The sequence below is a fragment of the Ochotona curzoniae genome, unplaced genomic scaffold (assembly GCF_017591425.1).
Source record: "Ochotona curzoniae isolate NIBS_2020 unplaced genomic scaffold, NIBS_Ocur_1.0 contig_4612, whole genome shotgun sequence".
Classification (NCBI taxonomy): Eukaryota; Metazoa; Chordata; class Mammalia; order Lagomorpha; family Ochotonidae; genus Ochotona; species Ochotona curzoniae.
In genome coordinates, this window is record NW_024466343.1 from 8255970 (window position 1) to 8282212 (window position 26243).

The following is a 26243-nucleotide window of genomic DNA, read 5'->3' on the forward strand; positions in this document are numbered from 1 at the left end:
TAATTTTTTAAAAAAGAGGAAATACACTGTAGTGAAGAAAAATATGTCACTGTTTTTAAGTCTTAGTTCTTATAAATAGATAAAACTGTGACAAAGGTTTACCTAGATCCTTAAAGGATACAATTTTTATCTCCTAGAAATTGTATGAGTTTAATAAAATACAAGAATATGAGTTATCACACACTTATAAGAGTCTTAAAAATAATGTGAAATTTTAAAAATCATGTGAAATTCTTATAATCTGATTGTGAATTCTGCATTTGAAGCTATAGTTGAATACTTAACATTTGTGGATAACACCATTTTCAATTACTGACCCCTTTAATGCCAATAATGGAAATAATCTGAGCATCAAATCACACTTTACCTAATATGAAACCAATGTTTTAATTTGTCTTCATATTTTATTTAATTGTATTTTTAAAGTTATGATACAATTTCATAGGCTCTGGGATTTCCCTTACTCCCTCCCTGGACTCCCTCACTGCCACTGATTTCCTTCATATTTTAACGATAACATAGTCCTTCATAATCAGTCAGAAGTCCGTCATTCTGCTATGTAAGTGTATCGTGGGTGCGGACAATGGCAGAGAGTCCAGCATCCTATTGTCAAGATATATTTAGCAGTTTCACTGGGAGTCCATATTTGGTTTGGGTGTAGAGATGCGTGCTGCATTGTATCTTCACATCTGGATATGATAGTCTCTATTATACAGTTACTCTACAGTCCCTTAAATGAACAGCCATACAACAAAATCAACAACAGAAAAAAAAAAACACCAAAACAAATTCAACAACAGATATAAGCTTAAAAAATTTATAGTTCCATGAAGTTAAATAACATGCTACTGAATGACCTATGCATCAATGAAGAAATGAAAAATAAAACAAAACACCTTCCTGGAAAAAATGATGGAAACCAAGATTAAAAAAAAGTATTTATTTAATTTAAAGGCAGAGTAATGGAGAGTGAGATACCAGGATTCTGTATCTTCTGATTCTCCTTACAAAAGGTCAAAATAGCTGAGCATGAGGCCGACTGAAGCCAGAAGCCAGAAGCCAGAAATTCCATCTGGATTTTCCACATGAGTGACAGGGCAGAAACAATTGGGCACCCTCCACTGCCTGCCCAAACATATCAGAGGAGCTAACTTGGAAATGAAACAGCCAAGACTGGAACCAGTGCTCACGTGGGATTCTGGAATTGAAGGCAGTGGCTTAACTTGCTGTTATAGTATGCTGGCCCCCTGAAACAAAGATTTTTAAAAAAATTTATATTCAGTCAAAGTTTTCAATGAAATTTTTAAAATGCTTTCAATAACAAAAATATTTTGGTATATTTAATATATAAAACAAAAACTATCCTATCCTAAATTATATCATCATTATCTCATCCTTATAAAATTTTTCTCTTTGGTATGTTCTTATAATACATATAGGCATATAAAATATAAGTATCTTTATGTAAATAATACAATACATACAATATATATAAGACATAATATGATATAAAATGTATAATGAACACACACAAGTATATACAAATATATGTACATTACATAGTATATAACGTATACATAATTTAAAAACATACTTAATATAAAATATGTGTAATATATACATATATAAAACATGTAGATATAATATATAAATGTTTGTGTATATTTATTTGTATAGTTACATACAATAGTTAATATGGTAAATATGTACATATAACTGATGAGTTATAACATTAAATAAGTAAATAAGAGTATGTAGTAGGATATACAGAGAAGAGGAGAGACAGAGGAAGATCTTCCATCCAATGATTCACTCCCCAAGCAGCCACAATGGCCAGAAGAGAGTCAGAAGGTGAGCATGAGAGCCATGGCTGGGAGCAGGTCAGGCTGGATAAGGCAACAGCACTTGTAGGCATATGTGTGTGCTGGGTCTGGGAGTGTGTTGGGCTGAGCTAAGCCACAGCATTCCTGTGTGTACAAGAGCTGGATGGGATGCAGAACATGCTGGACTAGACATGCTGGCTTGTGTAGAAATGGGCTATGGTTGGGCCTGGTAGAGGTTATTTGGGTTGCCCCAAATAGGCTGCTGTAGTTTGTGCTGGCATGTGTAAGGGCTGGGTTGATCTAGGCAACAGCACCTGTTGGTTTGCATGGGAGATGAGGCTGGGGACAGAAATGACATAGCAATTGCATTTACTGGCATTTGTGTAGGTTGATGCTGGTGATAGACTGAACTTGACCCTGTACTGGCTGACAGATATAGCAGTCAGGTCTGGGGTTACCCCAGGCAAGATTTATTGGGAGACTCTCCAAGTAGTCTGCTGAACTCAAATTCTGGCAACAGGAAATATGTTAGTATTTGTGGTCTGATCTTGGAGTGCATATATTGGGACTGGGCCTCCTCAGTTGCTGATGCCAGTGCAGTGGACATAATGCACAGATGCACAAGGGGGGCATGATGGCCAGCTCATCTGGCAGACAGAGAACAATGAGTGCTTCATCAGAGGATGAAAAGTAGAACCAGTTGAACAACTCTCCTGGCCAAACTTTGCAGCAAGTGTCTGCAAGTGTAGATGAACTAATGTGGACTTTGTCAACCATTAGACCTTGAAAGGATTTTCTCAACCCTGGAGCAACAAAACCAACCATGTCTCAGACTATCAAAATCACTCAAGTAACATCCTCAGAACAGTCTTCCCCACATCAGAGTCTCTAAGATGACATCACGTGACTGTCTGCCATCCCCGGTTGGTGATATAGTTTGGCAACAAGGAGCTCCCTCTTCTCCCTCCCCCCTCCTCCTACAGACACTAAGAGTAAAAGAGAAAAAAATTAGAAACATTTGTTGCACTCTGCATCTTCATGCTTCAATCTTCCCCACCCTAATCAGTGGCTCACATGGGTGTATATCCTTCTCTATGTAAATAACATTAAAAATAAGACTATGTAAATAACATTAAAAATGTTTAAAAAGTTACTTGGTTCCTGATACCCATGTAGGAGATGAGGATCTTTTGTCTCTTGTCTTTGGTCCAGCTCAATTCTCATCATTTTGAGATTTGAGTGAACCATTGAATGAGAGCTCTCTCCCCCTATTCTCTATCTCTTAAAAGAAACAAAAATTTTTGGAGACCTTGGCTATCTATGAGACCCAAACCCTTTTTCTTTTCATATAGGATCCTTCGAGAGCTTGTCTTGTTTGCCAGTGTGTTCTCCAGACACAAGGAACTTTTTGCAGACCTGAAGCCAGGCCATCATCTGTTAGGCTCTGTGACCTCACAAGTCTTTGTGTATCTGTTACCTTTAACTTGAAGTGTTCTCTGTTGTTTATTTGACACCTGTTCATCTTGGAAAATGCAATCCTTGGGTCATCTACTTTCTGAGGCCTTTTATTATTCTTAGATACAAAAATTTGCCTACGTACCTTTTATATCCTTTAAAAATTGTTACATAATCATTTATTTTTGCCTACGCCTCCCCTTTTAGATTAGCTACTTGGAGACTGTGTTCCTAGCTTTTCTTTTTTGAATCCATAATGCTAACATTAATTACTGTATTGACATATTTTCTTATAGAGAACATTCTAGATGTATTTTCATTGACATGATTTACCTAACTATGTTTGTCCAAAATGTGAAGAAATTCATTCTAGAAATGTAATATCTTCTTTCTCTCTCCTTTGATAAAGCCTTCTGAAGTCAAGGCAAAGGCAATTGGAAAAGTTGATGAGCTGCTTGAATTGTACATGGGAATTAGAGATATTGATTTAGGTAAGTTTATACTATTATTAAACATCTTGTATCTCTTAATTTGATGAAACATTATGCTTATTTATAATTTGTTTGTATTTATAGTCAGTTATATTTTCAGTTATAATATAATATGTAGTTATAAAAGTACTTGTGGAGTGTTGAAAAGAGTAATGAATATAAAGATATTGAAAAATCATGAAAAGATTTGGCTCTTACTAACTTGGTCTCTTAGTGCCAAGAGAACTAAAAAAAAATTAATGAGTTCTTCATCTATAAAAGTGACAATGATATCATTTCCTTTCACTTTGTTTTATATATTAAAAATATATATGGTATTTCAAAAGGCTCATGGAAAAATGGAATTAAAAGTGTGAATTTATTTTGGGGGCAAAACATTTTTCATAACATGTAGAAAATGTATATTATGAAGAAATTACTTAAAATTGCTTAACAACTCTTGCATCAAAATAAACTCATGCTTTTAGTTACACTTTCTCAAGAACTTTCTGAACCACCTTCACACGAGAAGCTTTGTAAATTATATGTAAGAAAGATATTATTTTATGCATCAAACTGATATTAATTACCTTATGTATTTATTGTAATAGTCAAGTTGTGCATGGTTTGATAGAGTTGCTGCAACCCTGTAAATCATGAGTCAGCAATGTGAAGATAGCATGTACTTGGCATGTAAAATGATAGCTGAGTAGTTGAATTTTTCTTCTTCTTAAAAATATTTATTTATTTAAGGATTTATTCGTTCGAAAAGCAGAGTTATGGGGGAAAGGGTGGGCATGGAGAGAGAGACTTATCCACCTGCTGATTCCTAGACCAAATGGCTGTAACGGGCAGTGTCAGTCCAGGCCAAAGGCAGGAGGCAGGAGCTTTCTCCAGAATTCCCACATGGGTGCAAGGGGCCAAGCACTTGAACCATTTTCCCTTGTCTTTCCAGGCCATTATCAGGGTGCTGACCTGGAAATGGATTAGCTAGGACATGAACTGTGCCCATATATGATGCCAGCTTCACAAACTGTGGCTTTATTTGCCATGCCACAAGACCTGTTCCCCTAACCCTAAATATTTATTTACTTGAATGAAGAAGAGGCAGAGAGAGTGAGTTTCTATTCATGGATTCATTTCCCAAGTAGTTACAACAACTGGGTGTGAGCCAAGCAGAAGCCAGGAGCCAGAAACACCATCATAGCCTTTCACTTCAGTGGCAGGGGCCAAGTACTTGGATAATCCTCTACTTCCTCCCAGGTAGATCAGCAGGAGGGTGGGTCAGAGCAGGAATTTAATGAGTTCTCTGATGTGGGATGCTGGTTTAGAAGAAGCTGCTTAATCCACTGCACCACAACACTGGCCCCACGTAGTTGAGTTTCTGTATATTTGTTAGATTATTGTTAGGATGTTAGGACCTTGATTTGTCAATTAAAACTGCAAGTTGTTGATGCTCCAGAACGAAACAGGAAGCCTAAACATTCACTGGCTTACGGAAAAAAAAAAAAAGAAAAGAGAGAGATTGCTGATTTTTAGAATGAAAAGTCCGTAGATAGATTTTTGCTTTAGGAATGGCCAGGTCCAGAGTTCTAATGTTGTCCTCAGAATATGGCTTCTTGTCTCTCACTTCTGGCCTCATTCCAGGTCCATACAGTCCCTGGCTTCAGGTCCTCCCTCATGGAGTAATGGCTCCACCCTCTACATCTTGGCACCAAGCACCCCGGGAATGGAAGGGCCTTTGTAATTTCGTTTGAACAAAGTTCCCACACTTGGCTCAAGTGAACCAGTCACTGAGGCCAAAGGGGAGATGAGGTCAAGGTCAATACACAGTTTGAAGTCAAAACCTTGACTGGTTTCCCTGCTATCTGGTACTCAACATTCATCTTTCTCTTTTCTGTTTTACTCTTCTTCCATATTTCTTATAGAATTACCACAAGAAAAAATTAAGAGCTAGTTTAAAGATCTTAAGTGGCTTTTATTTATGCTTCTAGAAATGAGCAACATCCCGTTGCTATACACGAATGAGTGTTGTGAAGAGCTGAGTGGAGCGGCTTGGCTTAGTAGACAGAAAAAAGCTGAAGAAAGCAGAAGCAGAGAACAAAAGGGAGCTCAGTCATTTCAAGGTTATTTTCCTTGTCACGGTTAAGTCAAAGGACACTTCCTTATCATGCCAGCTACAATGACTTACGAGGGCATTTTGGTTTTATTTCTTCTTGGAAGGGAGATAAACAACTTAGTTTCATCTTGGTGACATGCAACTTCATGATCAGTCACTATTATTGTTGTTATTATTTTGGTCACTTAAACCAGTGGCCACCTATAAATGTTATTAAATAAAACTCATTTTTTTGTTTTGTCTTGCCTGACTGAATTTTGAAATTAGAATTTCTATACTAGATGCATACATAATTATGTAATGAAAAAAGCCATGTGAATCTGTTTCTTGAAGCAAACCGTGTAGCAGATCCTTGCCCCAAGTACACAAGAAGGTGAAACTGAGGTGATGCTGCAGAAGTTGTCCTACAACTTCCCACCCAATTCTTTTGCACTTGTGCAAATGTGGGCAAAAGGAGTTTAGAAATGGTAGTAACTTGGTAACATTTATTAAAAAAATACTATATTTCTTTACATGAGCAGTTTCTGAGTAATGTAACTTTAGGAACAGTGTACAATTTAGGAGCAAATGTGTAATTTGCTGGGGTTTGATGAGCTCAAGTTGAGGGGAACCAGTCTTCACAAATGGGAATCTAAAACAATCCTTAACTGTAGAGGTTAATTGTAGGTACAAGCCTTATAGTGACTTAAGTATTGATCGAGAATAATTAGATAAACTGATCCTGCTCTTGTATGTGTGTGTTTTATAATAAAATGTTGTAATAGGGCAAATACTTACAAATGCATTAGGAAGCAGTTCTTTAAGAGTTAATTTTGTTTTGCTCTCAGAAGTTCAGGATGTTAACCATTCTTCACAGACTATAAATTAGCTGGCAATATCTTTGTAAGGTTATTTAATCATCTGCATCAAATTCTTCCAATTGACATGGAAAACTGTTATTATATGTGATAAGCAATGTGATCAGCCACCTGAAATGGTAGAGTGTAAGGAAAGTAATTATTTGATGATTGTCAAACTAGGAATTTCTCTCATTATTCAAATATGATTAACATGAGATATAAATTGCAAGTATGGAACTAATTTGACAGGCAAATGAATCTACTTGCTTATATGCATTTTCACTGCTTTTAGCCTTTCAGGCAACAGGAATTCTTTTAAAAAAATATTGTTATTTTGTTTGAAGGTCAGAAAGAGAGAGAGATCTTCTATGCATTGAATCAGCCAAGACCGGATCAGGCAGAAGCCAGGAACGTGCAATTCCATGCACATCTCCCTTATGGATGACAGCAACTTAAGTCCTTAAGCCATCATCTATGTGTTAAAGTTGAATGATCAGGAAGCTGAATCAGAAGTGGAGTAGCTGGAACTTATACCGGGCATTCCAGTAATGGGATATATGTTCCCAGCAGTGACTTACACTCTGTGCCAAATGCCTACCTAAATGTTAATTTTTACTACCAATTATATTGATAGCATTATTCTAGAATTGTTAATATGCTTCTGGATAAAAATTTAAAAAACAATATGGCAATAAGAGAGCTTAAAAGCTATCTTTTATTATTATGTTTTTATTGGAAAGGCGGATATACAGAAAGGAGAGACAGAGAGGAAGATCTTCCATCCGATGATTCACTCCCCAAGTGAGCACAACGGCCGATGCTATGCCGATCCGAAGCCAGGAGCCTCTTCTGGGTCTCCCACGTGGGTGCAGGGTCCCAAAGCTTTGGACCGTCCTCGACTGCTTTCCCGGGCCACAGGCAGGGAGCTGGAAGGGAAGTAGGGCTGCCGGGATAGAACTGGCGCTCATATGGGATCCCGGGCGTGCAAGGCGAGGACTTTAACCACTTGTGCCACCGCGCCGGGCCCATCCAATAACATTTTTGAAAGATTTATTTTTATTTGAAAGACAGAGTTACAGAGAAAGTTAAAGATAGAGAGAAAGGGATCTTCCATCTGCTGGTTCACCTTCCAAATGGCTGCAATGGCTAGAGTTGGGAGTTTCCTCTAGGTCTCCCACGTGGGTTTTTTTTTTTTTTAAAGATTTATTTTTATTATTTTTTTATTGGAAAGGCGGATATACAGAGAGGAGAGACAGAGAGGAAGATCTTTCGTCCGATGATTCACTCTTCCGGGTCTCCCACGCGGGTGCAGGTTCCCAAAGCTTTAGGGCCGTCCTCGACTGCTTTCCCAGGCCACAGGCAGGGAGCTGGAAGGGATTAGAACCGGCGCCCATATGGGATCCCGGGCGTGCAAGGCGAGGACCTTTAACCACTTGCGCCACCGCGCCGGGCCCTCCCACGTGGGTTTATATGCTGTTTTCCCAGGCTATAAACAGGGCACTGAATCAGAAGTGGAATAGCTGGGATGCGAACTAGCATCTATGCCACTGAGTTGGCTTCAAATGAAAAAAAATTTTTTTTAAACAGTGCTAGCATTTATTGGTCTTAACAAGAACAGATATGAGCTCAGATGTAGCCTAGCCCAGGGCTGAGCAGGGGTCCACAATGTTGCAGGGAAGACCAGGCAACCAGAAGACATCCCTAGCCTAAGGAATCCATTAGCTCCTGCAAAATCAGAACAGAAATCCAGGAAGATCACTCTTGCCTTCCTGAAAGGGTTCCTGGTGGGACCCCGGTGGGACCTGGGCCACCAGAGGGAAGGACTTCCCCCTTGGAGTACGTGGAGGACGCAGCCGGGGCTTTGTATGCTGTGTCTCAGCATGTCAAATGAAAAAAATTTTAAACGAATGATTTCTTAAAAAATGATTTACATGTTTATTTTCTAATAGAGATGGGGAGAGAGTGAGCAAGAGAGGGCAATTACATCCACTGGTTCACTCCCCACATAGTTGTAATGGCTGGGGTTGGACCAGCCAAGACCAGCATCCAGAGCTGCGTTCAGATCTCCCACATTGGTGCTTCTGTTCCTGGCCTTGAGCAGGGAGTGGGATCAGCAGCAGAGCAGCTGGGACTTGAGCTAGCAGTCATGTGGCATGCTGACACCACAGATGGGAACTTTACTGCTATGCCACAGATGAATTTTTGTAGGAAGTGCCCCTGAGAGTGAAAGTTGTTCATTTGGTTGCACAGTTAGCCTGGGAACTATCACATTTTAAAAAAAAATTTATTTTTATTATTTTTTTTATTGGAAAGGCGGATATACAGAGAGGAGAGACAGAGAGGAAGATCTTCCGTCTGATGATTCACTCCCCAAGTGAGCGCAACGGTCGATACTATGCCGATCTGAAGCCAGGAGCCTCTTCCAGGTCTCCCACGCGGGTGCAGGGTCCCAAAGCTTTGGGCTGTCCTCGACTGCTTTCCCAGGCCACAGGCAGGGAGCTGGAAGGGAAGCGGGGCTGCCAGGATAGAACTGGCGCCCATATGGGATCCCGGGCGTGCAAGGCGAGGACCTTAACCACTGTGCCACTGCGCCACTGCGCCGGGCCTGGAACTATCACATTTTAACCTACTAGTGTGAACATGGGTAACCTTGAAATATTGTCCATGAGGAAGAACTAACTTCTGGAAGAGGCTGAGATCTATATGGCTTTACACCTATGATTGACATGATTTAATGGAACGTTGCATTGCATAAATTTCTTCTTGAATGCAGAACTACATGTTCTACATGTGATCTTTTCTTTCCTTGTTTTTAAAGATTTGTTTTATTTGAAAGTAAAAGTTACACACCGAGAGGTGTGAGGGGAAGAAATCTTTCATCCTCTTGTTTATTCTCTAAGTAGCTGAAATGGCCAAGGCTGTGCCAGGCTGCAGCCAGGGACTGGGAGCTACTTCCAAGTCTCCCATATTGATGCAGGGCTCCCATCACCAGCTCTATCTTCTGTGGCTTTCTCAAGTGTCGTATCAAAGAGCTGCATTGGAAGTGGAGCAGCAGAGACTTGAACTGGAGGCCACACAGGTGCTGGTGCCAGAGCCCCAGCCCAACAAGTCACAAGGATGGCCCAGGCTACAGTGATTTCTGTTGATACTAGTTTAGGAAGTTGGAGGTGATCCTTTCTCTGTCAAAGTTTTAGGATTTCTAACTTTTAAAAGATTCAGGAACGTGGAGAAAGCAAATTTAAATAATAATTTCTAATTTGTTTAAACTATAAATTCTTTAAAAAAGTATGCACTGATGGTATTTGAGATAATCATTTTTCCTAGGATTGTTTTATTCTTTTAGTGAATTTTAAATATTCTAGAAAGTCATCATTCTTAAGTAGAGCGTATGACAGTTTGAAAATAGATTTTCATTAAGACACATATTTTACAGTGTCTGTGACTTTGATATATGACCTCTGTAAATTGTTTGAAAGAGGCTGATATTTGTGAACATTAGGGAAAGTGAGTGTTGAAATATTTCACAGAGACAGTTTCAGATGTCACGGTTAAGTTAACAATGATGGAAAGCATTCTTTATGTAAAGCCTGTGATTTGCCATTGTATAGATCTGAAAGCAGAGTCAGAGGTTTATTAGCTCGCCCAAAGTCAGCTACCATGTGAAGAGCCAAGATTTGATCTGGGGTCTTTGATACCAAGATTTTTGCTCTTTAAAAAAAGATATATTTATTTAGTTATTTGAAAGGCAGAATTACAGAGTCAGGGAGACAAAAGGGATGAGGATTTTGATTCTCTGGTTTACTGCCCAAATAGCTGCAGGAGCCAGAGCTGAACCAGGCACAAGCCAGGAGCCAGGAGCTCCATCTGGTTCTCCAATGTAGATGGCAGGAGCCCAGAAATACTCAGGTGATCTGCTGCTGCTTTCCTAGGTGCATTAGGAGCTGGGTTAGAAGTGAATGCATTGGAAGTGGATTAGAAACTGGGTTAGAGGAGGCTGGTGTCTCCGGTAGTGAGACAATGCTGGCCCTGATACCAAGATTTTCAACTATGAATTAGTATCTTATATCCAAAATGTCTATTTAAATATGTAAGAACTTAATGGGAATTATATGTTGATGTGTCTCTAAAATAGATTTGTCATGGGTAATAATATAAGACCAATTCTATGGTGATAAAGATATGGAGATATTCTCAAAGTGGCCAGTAGAGGCCAGCACTTAGCTGCTTTATGTGGTATACACTCTGGAATATTTTTTGCATGATAATATTCCAACTTCAACTATTATTGTGATATCTGTGGTTCTAGTATATTCAACAGATGAAATAATTTTAGTTTCTATCATATGTTAATAGATAAACTATATCTTTCTGAAAAAGACTTCATTTTGTTTTTAAGTCAGAACTATAATGTTCTATCAGCACTAAATTTATATCATATATTTCATCTAGTAAGGATATTTGCACTATGATTATATGTTATTCACTGGTAAAAACTCATAATGTGTTAAGTTGTGTCACCTTTTGTTAATTTGCCACTGAATTTGTATAGCAAATCAACAGATTTGGGAGGCACTGTGTTATATATAGTATTTCCAATAAAGTCTTGCAGCTACCCAACTGGTATTTTAAAAAAAGATTTTATTTATTTTTATTGGAAAGTCAGATACACAGAGAGGAGAGACAGAGAGGAAGATCTTCCATCTGATGGTTCACTCCCCAGGTGACTGCAATGGCCGGTGCTGTGCCGATCAAAAGCTGGGAGCTAGGAACTTTCCTCCAGGTCTCCCACACGGGTGCAGGGTGCCAAGGCTTTGGGCTGTCCTTGACTGCTTTCCCAGGCCACAAGCAGGGAGCTGGATGGGAAGTGGGGCTGCCAGGCTTAGAACCAGCGCCCATATGGGATCCCGGGGTGTTCAAGATGAGGACTTTAACTGCTAGGCCACCACGTGGTATTTTTGGTTGCTTCTTAAGACCAGGGGTTTTGTTGGTGGCAAATATCCTATCTTGGTCCTTAGTTAATCCTGGTTTCCTACACAATACTTTTTCCTGTTTGGTAAATGTCTGTTACAAGGCACAAAAAATGGTGACTTCTCAGGGAATGTGAGTTCAGAATTTATTAGGTTGATGCTATAGCCCTTAAGGAAGTTATTACACTTTAAGCTCCAATTTCCACATCTGTAAAAAGGGGCATAATAAAAATGAATTTAGAAGGTTGTTAAAGCATCAAAGTTAATCACCAGTAGGTGTAGCCATTATCACTAGTGAGGATCACTAATAATTGTTGCTGGTAGTAATGGTCATGGTGGGAGAGGTGGGACGTGCAGGACAGTGGGGCTGGCAGTGGGGCTGGCAGTGGGACCGTACCAGAGCAGCAGAGCAGTGGCTGTGCTTTATGCACTCTGCTGTGCTTGACGGAGTGCCTGCGTGAGATTGGATCTCTGGACTGCAAGGTCACAGTGTGGGCACCTGGCAGCAGCCTTTGACTCATGTGAGTGGGAAACCACACCAGAGATTCCAGGTGAGAGCAGGCCAGGCCAGGTCCGCAGCATGGCATTCCTGGGCTCACTGCCCTGGGGCGTGCTCCCAAGGTTGGAAGCAAGCATGCTCCCATGTTGTTTCCTGCCCCTGAAAGCGGTGTGTGTGTGTGTGTGTGTGTGTGTGTGTGTGTGTGTGTGTGTGTGTGTGTGTGAGACAGAAAGAGAAAGAGAGTGTGTGAGAGAGAGGGAGACAAAGAGAGATCTAAATCTGCTTAGTGGCTACCAATGAATTCTGTATGGCAGTCACTGTTTTTCTCAGCATTGGAAAGCACCAGCTATACATAGTTTCTCTGTTTCTAAACAGACTTTATTATTTTCATTAATTTTTCACCTGAATGGTTTCTCACCCTTCTGTCAGTGCAATCTTTGGGTGAATTTTTACTTTTTGCAAGGTGTGTGAGAGATATTTACAATGATGAATGAAGCAGAATTTTATTTAGGTCCTTTCTTTATATTGAGACTTCATATCTACATTTTGATTACTCTCCTTCACATCTGAGCCTTGGGACCAGAGTTCTGTGCTTTGCTGTTCTTCATACATGCAGTGCGTGTCATTGCAAACAATGTCTAAATGTAAATGCAGGTGTTCCAGCACTTTCTGTGAGTTAAGACACTAAACTGGTAGACATAAAAGACTGAGTAAGCTATTCAAGGGCCACTGAGAATTTATTCTATAGTAGGAGGGAAAAACATATGTAATGTCAGTGCAGAGCAGTGTTGAAAGTGCACTGTGAGGCCTCATATGTCGAAGTGTTGTTCAGGGGTCAACATCGTTGGGGAGCTGCTGGAAATGAAGACTCCCAGGCCTCGACAGCATCTGCAGTTTGCCACTATCTCAGGCGACATGTTTTACATTTCAGCGTGAAAAACACCAGCAGGAGCATTTAAAAGTTCTGGTATCATTGCCAGTTGCAGACAAAGGATTTCATGGAAGAGAGTGCCTTGAAGAAGAGAAAGGACTTTGACAGTAGAGCTGGTGAATAGAAAGTTTTCCTGGGCAAAGACTGGAGGGAGTTAAGATGGCATTTTGAGGGGGTGGTACTTGGGCATGATGTATTAAACTGCTGTGTGCAATGCTGGTGTCTTGTAAGGGGGCTGGCCGGTTCAAGTTCTGGCTGCTCTACTTCCAATCCAGTTCCCTGCTACTGCACCTGGGAAAGCAGTGGAAGATAGCCCAAGTGCTTGGGCCTAGGCACCCATGCGGGAGACCTGGATAAGCTCCTGGGTGTGGCTTGGTCTACCTCTGACTGTTATGGTTATTTGGTGAGTGAAATAGTAGATGGAAGATCTTTCTCTCTCTCCGCTTTTCAAATAAATATAATAAGTTTTTAAAAACATGGCGTTTTGAGTGGCCAGGTGTATGAAGGCATAGTATTGGTGTAGAGGGCCATAGCATTGGTGCCATGAGGACTATTTCTATGTTTTAAATGTGAGAATGATGTAGATAATTTCAGAAGTGGGAAGGAGTTTCACAGTCCTCCTTTTTCATCAACCCGTTGAATCAGAAAGGTGCTTTAGTAAGAGGACTTTTATGTGCCTCTGGGATGTTTTACCAACTCGACTCGGTGATGAAGCAGAGAACATAATGGCAGAGAGCATGAAATGGGAGAGAGCAGTTGGAGAGACTGCAAAGGTGGGAGGAAGCTGATGGTGCTTGGCCAGCAGACTGAGAGCCTGGGAGGAAAGGCAGCGATGATGAAATAATCTTGCCACAAATGACACCAATGGAAACAGGAGGAGCTGGGAATGCTTTAGAGGGAAGGTGATGTCTGCTTTCTGGCCATGTTGTCTGAGATGCAATGAAACACCCAATATGAATTATCCATCAGTTAGTTATGCAGAAATGGCTGTATGGGACTCATAAGGGGAAATGGATGGAACCTCTTGTTTTATGAAGAATGTTGATGGAGGACATGGTTTCTTACCTGACTGAAGGCAGGTGTCCTCTTTCCATCAACACTGTGACTGTTGGGAGACAGGAAGCTTTCCTTATACACACTGAGGTTCCTTAATGAGTTAGAAAATTATAATCTAACAGTCTTAAGGAGCATACAGAAAAAACATTACAAGCCAGGCGTAGTTTTACTACATTAAACACAGCACCAATTAAAAATATTTTTCTTTCAATTTGTCTACTACATTTTGTTTTTCCTCTCTTGTCTGTGTAGAACTTCCTCCCAACATTTTGCAATGGCAATGTGCAAACACATAGTACAGTTGAAATAATTTGATAAATACCTCTGTAACTATCATCTATTCCACCATTAGTATTTTACTACTATTATTTTGTCACCAAGTTTGAAAAAGGATTTATTGATTTATTTGAAAATCAGAGTGGCATAGAGAGAGGGAGAAGATAGAGAGTTCTTCCATCTGCTGGTTGACTCCCAGAATGGCTACAACAGTTTAGGACTGGTCCAGGATGTGTGCAGCAGAGGCCCAAATACTTGGACCATCATCCAGTGCTTTTCTAGTGACTTAGCAGGAAGCTGGGTCAGAAGCAGCACAACCAGAACTAGAACCAGCACTTCTGACGTTACAAGCAGTGGCTTACTCTGCTCCACTACAACTCTGTTCCCACATTCTTTTCTATTTATTTATTCTTTTTTTAGTAATAAATTCATTTTATTTTTTATGGTGTCCACGCAATTGAGAGGGAAACATGACCATGCAGTCCAATGATCAAGATGGGGAGAATCGAGGAATGGGGCAATGTAGATAATCTCTTTTATTTCTGAATTTGGGGAAAGTTGGGGGAGATGTGTACTCCCAGCAGCCCAACGGCATCAGTACCTGGGGATGGGGGATGGTCACCCGTCCTCATCCCAGGGTGATTGACTTGGAGTATGCTCTGAGGGCACTGCCAAGACGCTAATGACCCCATCACTCCAAGTGTAAGGAAATTCCTCCAAGGCCCACCGGCTGACTCAGTCCACCCTAGAGTCTCGACTTCTCCAGACACTCATTGCCAAAGTCTGACCAGGAGAGCTGTCCAACTCACTGTACCCTCCATGGTACCAGATGTCCACTGCAGTCCCTAGTGAACCGGTTGTCACATCCCGCATGAGCATCTGGGTATGCCATCTACTGCAGACCTCAACAACTGAGAAGGCCTTGCCTGCCTGCTCAGGGCCCACCCACACTCCATGCAGGTCACCAGACCCTGTCTGCTGGCATGCCAGTGTCTGCTCCCCACAAATCTTAAAAAAAAAAGATTGGTGGCTATGCTGCCACACTGGTGTAGTTAACACAAATTTGGCATGAACAAGGCTCGGGATTCCCTCCAGTTATTAGCTGTTTTTCTCCTAGCAGTGTAACACTTGCCCGGAGGTACAATGGAACCTAGGCAGTTGCCTACAGCTGGGATATTTATTTATTCTTTAGATTTGTGTAAAACCAAGTGGTTATAATAACACAGAATGTATGTATTACTTTAACAAAAACAGATTCCTTCAAATCATTACAGATCACTTATAAACGCTACTTAAAGTGATCTCAAAATATTTTATAATCTATTTCATCTTTTATAGTTTATCATGTCAGCAGTAATTAGTCTCTATTTTAGTATTTATTTTTATCCTTAGGTATATCTTCATGATAACTCAGGGTATCTGAGTGGTTGCTTCAGGGTGTCCTGGCCAGCTCTGGCATTTAGAAAAATCAAAAAGGTTTTAACCAGCTTGGAAGCTTTGGAAGAGTCCATGCAGCCAGACAAGATGCCTGTTTCTAGCTGTGGCCAAGGTCTGCCTTCGCTCCTTGGCCAAGTGTCCGCTTCTTGATTGAGTCATGGGTGAGGTTTGGAGTGCCCGAGGAAGAGATGGTGCTGATGAAGATCGTTAGGTCATTTCCTCACTTTCCTTCTTTTTGTATGCTTATTTAATAGAAACTCACACTTACAGAAAACTTGTAAATGTAGTACAAAACCTTTTTTTCTCTTGACCCATTTGACAGTAAGTAACTTTAATGATGTCCCACCATTATTTTAAGTATTTTCATGTGAATTTCCTACCAGCAGAGGTATTCTCTATGAAGCTATACTGTAGCTGCCCGAGTCATGGTGTCACCATTGACATGTTACTGTCATCCATTATTTGCTTCATGTTTGTGCTGCCCAAATACAACATAAAGCAAATATTGACTTTAATAGCCATTATTGCAGAAGAAGGTGTTCAACAAACACATGGCAAAGATGTGCCATTTGTACCCACCTGGCACAGTTGCCCATGCTTTCCTTGATGCTTTTAGAGAGTACAGGGCAGTTGTTTTGTAGGATTGTCCTCAATTCTTGTTTGTCTAACTTCTACCCCGATGATGACACCCAGGTTACAAGTCTTTGGTAAGAATATCATGAATGTGATGCTGTTTGCTTTTCATTGCATCTTATCAGGAGGCCAAGGTGTTTGCTTTTTAAAAATTCTTTTATTTAAAATAAATTTTAAAAATACAAAAAATTCTTTTATTTAAAAATATTTTCCATGGTACAGTTTTTTTTTTCTGTTGCTAATGTTCACCTTGATAACTTAAGGTGATATTTCCTGGGCCTCTGTACTATAAAGTTATTTTCTTTATAATTAACGAGCATTTGGTAGGGAGCTAACTTGAGGCTCTGTAGCTGCTCTCTCTTGCTCCTCTCCTTTCCTTCTTCTCTTCATTAGTTGTGAATGTTTCCTTATGGACTCCTGGGTTCCTGCTTAATGGGATGGGATCACGAAGGTGTCATTTCTTGCCGTTACACTCCAGAGTCTCTCCAATTGGAGAGTTCTTACTTGGTGTCTTTTCACATGTTCCCATCAGAGTGTTTGGCACTTTGCTACTTTCTGCCACAAAATGTTCTCTGTTTGTATCGTGTCAACCCTGGAATCAACCATTCCTCTGGGGAATATGACTTTGTAATGGAGGATTATGCATTCTAATGTAAGTGGAAATTGTGGTGCGGTGGGCTGAGCTGTGCATGGGATGCCCATATGCCATACTGGAGTAGTGGTGTGAGTCTAGCTCCTGCACTTTCAGCTTTCTGTTAACACACTTGAGAAGCAGAAGGTGATGGCTCCAGTGTCCAGGCCCCTGGCCCTGTGTGGGGGATCCAGATTGAGTTTCAGGCTTCTGAGCTTGGAGGATTTTGTAGGCATTCAGGAAATGAACCAGCAGAAGGGCATATTCTCTCTCTCTCTCTCTCCCTTTCCTTTCTTTCTTTCTTTCTTTCAGTGTTGCTCTGCCTTTCAAAAGATGAAAATAAAGAAATAAATGAAGCTATGACCCACAATCAAGGTTTGGGCACTTTGTTCACTTTTCTCATGTCTGAGGGGTATGTATATCCCTTTCCATATATTTTTAATCTTTTGCCTACTTATTTTTAGATTATTTTTATCTTATTTATGTGAGGGGCAGAGTGCCACAGAGAAGGGGAGAGATAGAGATCTTCTATCCTCAGGTCTGTCTCCCCATTCCAAATGACAGCAATGACTAGGGATGGGGCAGGCTGAAGCCAGAAACCTGGAACTCTATCTGGAGTTCTTTCTCATTTTGTCTCTTTTCCTGTTGGTCATTCTCTGAAGGTGACAGACCTGATTCCTGTTATTCTTAGTACAGCCATATCTATGCATGGAGTTACTCCCCATGTGAGTACCCTGTGTCTCATCATTGTGGCTGCTGTGTTCCCTCTGTACCTCCATCTTCTTAGACTGTGTGTATTCTTTTACCTCATGCTAAACTTAGACCATCCAGCCATGTGAATGCCCTCCTCACCTTACCAGGGCTTTTAACATTGTCCCAGGTCACCCCACTGCCATTCGGATCTTGGTGACCTTCTGTGGTCCACAGTTGTTCCTGTCTTCCTGGTGTTACTCCTGAATTGTTTAGAAGAGCAATAGCTCTTACCTGCTTGGAGGTGCTCCTGTGGACTTGGAAGACCAGACCTTGTGCCTCATTCAGAGTCCCTGTAATTGCTTCAGCCCTGAGCCTAGGGGAGGCCTCGAGGATGTGGAAAGGACAGACTGGGACTTTTCTGGTGGGATTTGAGGTTTTGCTTTTATTTGAAGGTTCTGCACCCAAGTCCCAAATCATAGCTGTGCTATCTCCTCCCTTCTGTGCTTGTTGGTGCTTTTAGGGAATGAACTGGGCTTCATGAGCTTCCAGCCAGCTGGGGCAAATCCCATGGGAATGTACTCTTGTGAAGATCCTGGTTCCTAGACATGGACTAGGGGGCCAGGGAATGTACTAGAAAACACAGTAAGGGCATCGCCTACATGTTCTGCCCTGGGCTGAGACACACTCAAATAAGGTACCTTGATTCCACGTTTGGTCAGATGTCTTCTTCCAAGTTAGTGGACTGATGGAGCTTTGGCTAATTTCCCTTGGGGAAGAGGGCTATATTTTATCACAGATGAGAATAGGAACTAATGGAGAGAGACAGAGAGAGAGAGAGAGCTCCTTCCTGGAGGTGTGGAGTGGCATGCTCCAAGTTTGTTTGTTGATGAGATCAGCTGCAGAGTTTTCTTTCAGGGGATTTTGTCTCATCTACAGGAATGCTGGAAAGTCATAATTGATGGGCTCCAAGGTCGGGGACAGGGTAGGGATGATGGTTGTAAATTGTTGAAAAGTATCTTTTCTTCCTTGATAAAATGAGAGACGATATCTTTCACAGTGATAGGGAGAGAGAGAAGCAGGCATTCTATCTGCTAGTCCACTCACCAAATGGCTGCAATGGCCATGAATTTCTGGGTCTCCTACACGGGTGATGGGGGCACAAGTACTGGGCCATCCTCCACTGTTTTCCCATGTGTATTAGTAGGCGATTGTTAGTAAGCAGAGCAGCTGAGACTTGAACCAGTACGTTGGATGTCAGAGTCATAGGCTATGGCTTACTATGCTATGCCAAAATCAATACTTGAGTACTTTTATTGTTTTAATTTACACTGGAAAAATGTGATACAAATACATGTTACTTTTGCAAAGTAATTTTTTGGTGCCATTTTTCTTTAGTTCTGTGATGTCATCTCCTTGATCATTAATTTTTAAAAATTATTTTGACAGCTACCACCATGTTTGAGGCTGGAAAGGACAAACAAAACCCAGACGAGTTTGCTGTGGCACTTGATGAGACTCTTGGAGACTTTGCGTTCCCAGATGAATTTGTCTTTGATGTTTGGGGAGCCATTGGCAAATTCAAGCAAGGGTGAGGCGCCTGTGGATGATCCATCGCCGAAGAAACACACCATTGTTTTTCTTAAAAACAGCTCTATGGAACTATCCTTTGGAGAATTCTGTGAACTTGGCTTAGTTTTACATATAAGAAATACAGTCTTTGAAATATCATTTTGATTTCTGAGTACTTTTTAATGCAATTACTGAAGATAAATGAGCTAAATTGTAAATTTCAGTATGAGTTTAAAAGTTTTTAATGCAAGTTTTAAGGAGCATTTCTAGACAGATGATTTTTGTTTTCTGTGAACACTAGTGCTTTATTTTTCACATGTACATAATTGATGGCAATTGATTTTTAATTTTTTAGGTAATGAAAATTATGGTTGCAGTGTACCATATTCATTTTGTTATACCAGCTTAAACAGGATATGTTAGAAAATTAGAAAATTTTATGCCCACCACGGGTCTAAAAGCACTGTTTTTTATTTGTTTATTTGTTTTGTTTATTGTGTAGATTTTGGCTGTTGATTTCTGTAGCCCAGTCTCTCTCGTTGGCAATGATTGGTTGATTTTTTTTCTTCCTTTTTTGTGGATGCTCCTAAAACTTGTATTTGACAGTTACTGTGCTGTGTGTTTGCCTGTGTGTAAGAAGAATGAAAAAGTCAGATAAATCGTAATCACTTGCATCCCATTTCTTTAAAGTTCTTAATACACACACATACACACATATTTATACATATTTGCTACTTTATGCTACTTGTTATGAGCACTCCAGGGAAGGTCGTATCTATATGTAATATATATATATATATACACATTATATATGTATTTTTTGGTGGAATTTTTCTTTTGAAAGCTATTTACTCAGAAAATAACTAGGTTTGAGAACATTGGTTTTGGGATTAAGCAGCAATTTCCTGTAGTCACTTAAACTTTAGAGGGGAAACTATCAGAAACAGATTTGGTCCCCTTTCTCCAACCAGTTGAAATAAAAGAGGAAGGGAGAACCAAGAAAAAAATCAATGTATTATTTTAGAGTTCTAACACCCACTTTCTGTAAACCTTACATTATTGAGAAAATTGAGGGTAAATGCCAGTTTATCATTCTTATTTGACATTTTCTAAATCTAAAAGAAATGGAAATGAATGGCTTTCTCATAGGTCATTCAATAAAGGCAGAGATGGTATGACCCAGCTTCTAAAATATTGGATGAAAAATGCTATGTGTTGCCAAGGGAATCAGATAACTACCCGTGAGGGAGATGTGCTGGAAACCAGAAGTGGCCACCTTTCATGCTGGGTTATCGCTTAGAGAGCTGTTGATTTCTGGTAAAGCTTCACTTTTCCTGTCAGCCACTCCCTTTTTGTAGGAGCTTAATGCTCTGAAGCTGGTATTCTTTGTTCAGTCTATCTGAAAAATCTGAAATGTGCAAGAAGGAGTTCTAGTCATTAATATGTAACAAAAGCAACATATGGGATAGAAATTATCGTAATACTCTTGTCCCTCTTGAAAATAGGATCTATAGCAGGCTATAATTTGTTCATCTTATCTAGTGGATATCTTTCAGATCTTTCCCAAATTCCTATTCTTTCTTTCTTTTAAAAAAAAGGAAAGCAGAAATTTTCTGTCTGCTGGTTTACTCTCCAAAGGCAACTAACAGCCAGGCGCTAAGAAATCCATGCGAGTCTGCAATACGGGTGGCAGGGATTCAGGTGCTCAAGCCATCACTTACTGCCTTCCAGAATGCAGGAAGGTGAATCGGAAGTGGAGTCACTGGCACTGGCACTCAGATAAGAAATGCAAACATTCCAAGTGGTGGCTTAATTTGCTGTGCCACAAAGGCTGCCCCTCATATTTATTCTTGCTTCCATCTCTTTTAGAAAGACACAAACTGAGTTGAAGTGGGAGTTTTTAAAGATACTTCCACCTTGCATTGGAGTGCCTACATTTGATTCCTGGTTAGGACTCTTGTCTCCAGCTTCTACCAAGGTAGCCTTTGGGAGGCACTGGCAATGGCTGCGGTAACTGGGTTTCTGCCACTTACGTGGAAGACCTGGCTTGTGTCTGTGGCTTCAGCCCGGCGAAGCCTCAGCCCCAGACCCAACTTTGTAGTTATTTGGGAAGGGAGTCAATGAACGGGAGCTCTCTCTGTCTCTGTCTCTGCCTTTCTTTATTGCAAATAAATACATAAGCCAATCAACCAGTCAATCAGTAACCAGATTGTGACTGATAGGTAGAGATATTTAACTTGATTTTTCAAGATGAGATATAGTTTACAATATAGTGCTTTGCAACTTTTTCAAGTGGAACATTCCTAGGTAAAGGGCATTTCGTGAATTCCATGTTACTGGTGCATTTTCATCACATCCAGGCACTCGCTGGTCTTTTTTAGTTATCATTGCCTATCTAACATGGTAGCAAAATTATAATTTCTTCTGTGAAATTGAGTTTTCAACATCATAGCTCTCCTAAATAGAGCTTAGTTATCTGCCAGAGATGTAGGAGGTCATATGACAGCCCTTACACTCTCTGATGCATCTAAAAGTAGATGGCTGCAAGAACCATCCCATTACTCTGGTGGAGGTGCTAGGTTTGAAGGATGGCTAAGTGTTTTACTGACGTGATTAGTGAGTAAAGGGATAGGGGGATGCCATGCAACTCACACTCCCAAGTACTGATGCCCTAGGTAAAGTGCATAGTCATTATTTTCTTGGCACAGATTGAGGAAAATGTCAGAATAACTGCAATCCTAACACATATCGTAGTTACAAAATGCTTTTAAAATTGTGAAGTACAAAATGACTCAGCCTGTCCGAACACTAATACTTGAAATCCTAGTTCTAAGAATTGTTTCATGGTTATTATCTCTGAGAAGGGGGGAAGCTGAATATGGCATCTGTATTTCAACTGGAGCCAGAAAATCCCCATAAGACTGAAGCATAACCTTTGATATTTTTCAAGCAATACTACACATTGTTTTGAGTCAACATTTAATATTTTGAAATGTGCCATGTGATAGTGTTGACAGTGTCCAGATAAAATATTCAACTATTTTGGAAATTTTTTTTTATATAAATCATGCATATACTTGAAAATGTTTTTTGAGATTGAATTTTGGGGAACTCTTTTTTTCCCCCAATCCACTTTGGGGAACTCGTAATCTGTGTGTGAGGTTGTAAGTTATGCTTTGTCTTAAATGTATTGTTTATTATAGTTGCACTTATATGTACAATTTGGTTATGTATTGATCAAAAAGTGAATTGTTTGTAAAGCTGTAAATTTGCATTTACATTTCTTAATTTTACTCAAAAATAAAAAGATGCACAGATATGTACTGTGTAATTCCCTTAAGATACAGTCATCTTCTTTTTCTGTTATAAAAATCTACCTACTATGACACTGTCTTTTCTACCCTTCATAGAAATTTTATGGCAATAATTTCCAAACAAAGTATGGGTAAATCATAATAAATATAGCAATTCTGGGGTGGGGATGCCTTTTAGACTTACCTTCTTGAGACAATTTGAAGGTCCTATGAAAACGGTCAGAAATCTTTACCAATAACATATGTTTCATGGTGCAATATAGGCAGGAATCTGCATTTTCACATCTTCCAGGTGATTCTAAAAGAGATGAACCATGAATGTTTACTTTGAGGTCTCTGAAGATCCCAGACTAAAATAGTGAAGAAAGGTACCTATGGCTTTAAGATCTCATGATCTATCAAGGTAAGTAAAGACAGGAAGATTTCTAATACTGTTAGATAAATGTTGATATTGCCATAAGGTAATGTGGCAAAAGCTATATATAATAGTAGGATTCCTCTTAACTTTGCAAAGTAGCTTTTAAAAAAAGGTTTATTTGCTTATTTAAAAGAGTTATGTGTTGGGAGAAGAAGAAGAAGAGAGAGAGAGAGAGAGAGAGAGAGAGAGAGAGAGAGCGAAACCTCAGCTGTAGGCATCTGCCTAGGTTGCCTTGTGCAATGCTGGGAGAAAAGCATGTGGACCTGGTTAATGCCAAATTTGTGTTAATAATGCCAATGTTCCAGAATAGTTGCTTATTCTATCCTAATTTTGTTTCTTTAAAAGATAAGTAGGGAAGGCTGGGAATGCCAGGGGTGACATGCCACCTTGACCCTCTGAATGGGGGCTGCAGATTGCCTGGGATGTATTGGAGTGGCAGTGGCTTGAGGGTATATTTGATAGGGGAGGAATGGCTTCTGGGGTCTTTCATGGACTGGGTCATTGTAGGCAAGGGAGCTGAGATGTGTGGTCCAGAGGAGAGAAACCAGAGGATATGTCTGGGTTAGGTCAAGTCACCCACCATGTGGGAGACCTGGGCTAAATAGCATCACCTGCTGCCCACTGGCACATGTAAAAGCTGGGGCTGGGGGTGCAAGCCTGCCTGGGTTGGGCTGCAGTACCCATGTGGGCCTTGTCAGACTGTCCTGCAGTACCCACCAGAAGGCAAGAACCAGATCTGGGGGACAGATTATGTAGGGAAATTGTGGGTTGTCTCTGTGGGACCACAATATCTGCCAGTTTGTGCTGAGAGCTTGGAGTGGTGACAAACCAAGCCAGATTGGATGACAGAACTTACTTGACATTTGTGGGAGCTGGAGCAGGGAGGGACTGGGGTAGATCAGATTGCAGCATCTGCTGGTAAATTCTGGTACTGGGTGCAAGTCTTGTCAGGCTTGATTTCAGTACCCCTTAGCCAGCAAAAGATCCAGGGCTGGGAGCAGGCCTGGTGGGGAAACTACAGGCATTCTTGTGTTAGGCCACAGATCCCACTGGTGAACACAAGAGCAGGGCTACTGACAGACCAGGTTAGGCAAGGTTACACAATCTGTTGGCATGTGTGTGGGCTGGGTCTGGGGTGGGTTGGGCTGAGCAAAGCTGAAGCACCCATGGGTATTCACAAGAACCAGATGAGATACAGTACAGACTGGTCTAGGATGCAGCACATGCTGGCACATGCAAAAACTGGGGCTAAGAGTGGGTCTGGTAGGGGTTATTGAAGACCAGGCCTGTGATGGTCTGGGCTAGGCTGGGCTGCAGCACCCATCAGTTCTCATGAAAGATGGGCTTAGGGGTAGAACTGACCAGCTAGCAGCATCTGCCCTTTTGTGCTTTGGCTGGTGCAGGTGACAGACTGCACCTGACCACACACTGGCTGCTACACATAAGAGTCAAGTCTGAGGTCATCCCAGGTGATGTTTCTTGGGGGTACTCCCCAAATAGATGTAGGGACTCAAACCCTGGGCACAGGGAAAATCACAGAATATGTGGTCCAAACTTGGAGTGCATGTATTAGAACTGGGTTTCCTCAGTTGCTGATGCCTGTGCAGTGGTCAGCAGGCCCCCCTGCACACAGGAGACATGACAGCCAGCTCATGTAGGCCCGCAGAAGATGTTGAGTACCACGTTAGAGGGTGGAAAGCAGAACAGGTTGGCTCACTCTCCTGGCCACACTTTGCAACATGTTCCTAATCTGGACTTGGTCAGTGAATTGATCTTGGATGATTTTCTAAACCTTGGGGCGATGAAGTGGATAATGTCTCAGAACTATCAAAACCCTCAAGTAACACACTTGGAACACTCTTCCCCACATGGGGGTCTTTAAGGTATTGTTATGTGACTGTACCCCATCCTCAGGTGCTGATGCAGTTTTATAGCGAGGAGTGCCACCCTCCTCCCCTCCCTGTGAACACAGGAGAAAAAAAAGCGCTGAAATATTTGTCCCACCACCTTCTCCATATCTTGTCCCTTCCCACTGTAATCAGAGTCCCATATGGGCATAAATTCCTGTCTCAATTAAGTGAACAATGTTAAATAGAAAATTTTAATATTAAAAAAAATGAGAGAGAGAGAGAATTTTTTTCTCCATCTGCTGACTTACTGCAGCGTCAGACATGAGCCAGCCAGCAGCCAGAAACCAGGAATTCCTTGCCCGTTACAGGAGTTCAAACACTTGAGTCATATTCTGCTGCCTTTCTCAGGTCATTAGCAGGGAGCTGAATCACAAGTCGGGCATCCAGGACACACACCAGTGCCCATACAGGATGTCACAGACAGTATCTTTATCTGCTATGTGGTGACATCATCCCTAGCTATAACTTGATATGCTGAAGAAATTTGCTACCTTAGTGAAATAGAATTCTCAATGAATAGATTTGCCTTAGTTTACATCTAGTGTTTGATGCTTACCAAGAAGTCAAACAAATATTGTCTGTTTACTTACCTTCGCTGGGCATTTGAGCTTCTAATTTTGTACATTAAAGTATCCCGCAACACTGATTTCCTAAGCACACTTTGCGTTTCACAGGACGAAATGAACATGCATGATAAGAAAGTTTGCTTCTCCCAAGGGGACACCCTAGCTGGGTTGAGGTTCCACGAAGGAGTATGGGGCTGGAAATGGGGCTGCGTTCCGATCTGGATACGGTTGTAGTCTCACTTAGCACAAGTGTGGACTGTGACTGGACACACCAAGCTGGGTTAGACTCCAACACTGGTGCTCTGGAGGGCCAGCACAGATGTGGGATGGACTAGGCTAGGTCTCAACCCCTACTGAGTCATGTGTGAGCTGTATGTGGGTATAGATGAGCTGTGGCTGGGCTGAAGCATCCAACAGTAAGAACCAGATTGGGTTGAAGGCCAGTCAGGAAAAGCCACTGTTCCTGCTAGGATAGGAGGTGAACTGAGTAGGGCTGGCTCATGGACCCCCTGGTTTGTGCCAAATCTAGCATTGGGAGAGGTTCTGATGGAGGAGCCTGGGCTACTCCTCTGGCAGGACACAGACCTTGCACATACGCACAGGAAGCATGATAGCAAACAGCCCAGAATAGGCCATG

General features: G+C 41.0%; 1 protein-coding gene across 1 annotated transcript in view; it reads left to right on the forward strand.

Moving 5' to 3' along the window:
* The window catches only part of GIPC2 (GIPC PDZ domain containing family member 2), a 93063-nt gene extending 73506 nt beyond the window's left edge, over nucleotides 1–19557 (forward strand). The window contains exons 5-6 of the mRNA XM_040987220.1: nucleotides 3688–3769; nucleotides 19276–19557. Of these exons, the coding sequence (XP_040843154.1) occupies nucleotides 3688–3769; nucleotides 19276–19421 (228 nt within the window). The 3' untranslated portion in view covers nucleotides 19422–19557. The remainder of the gene's footprint in view (nucleotides 1–3687; nucleotides 3770–19275) is intronic.
* The last annotated feature ends 6686 nt before the right edge of the window (nucleotides 19558–26243 follow it).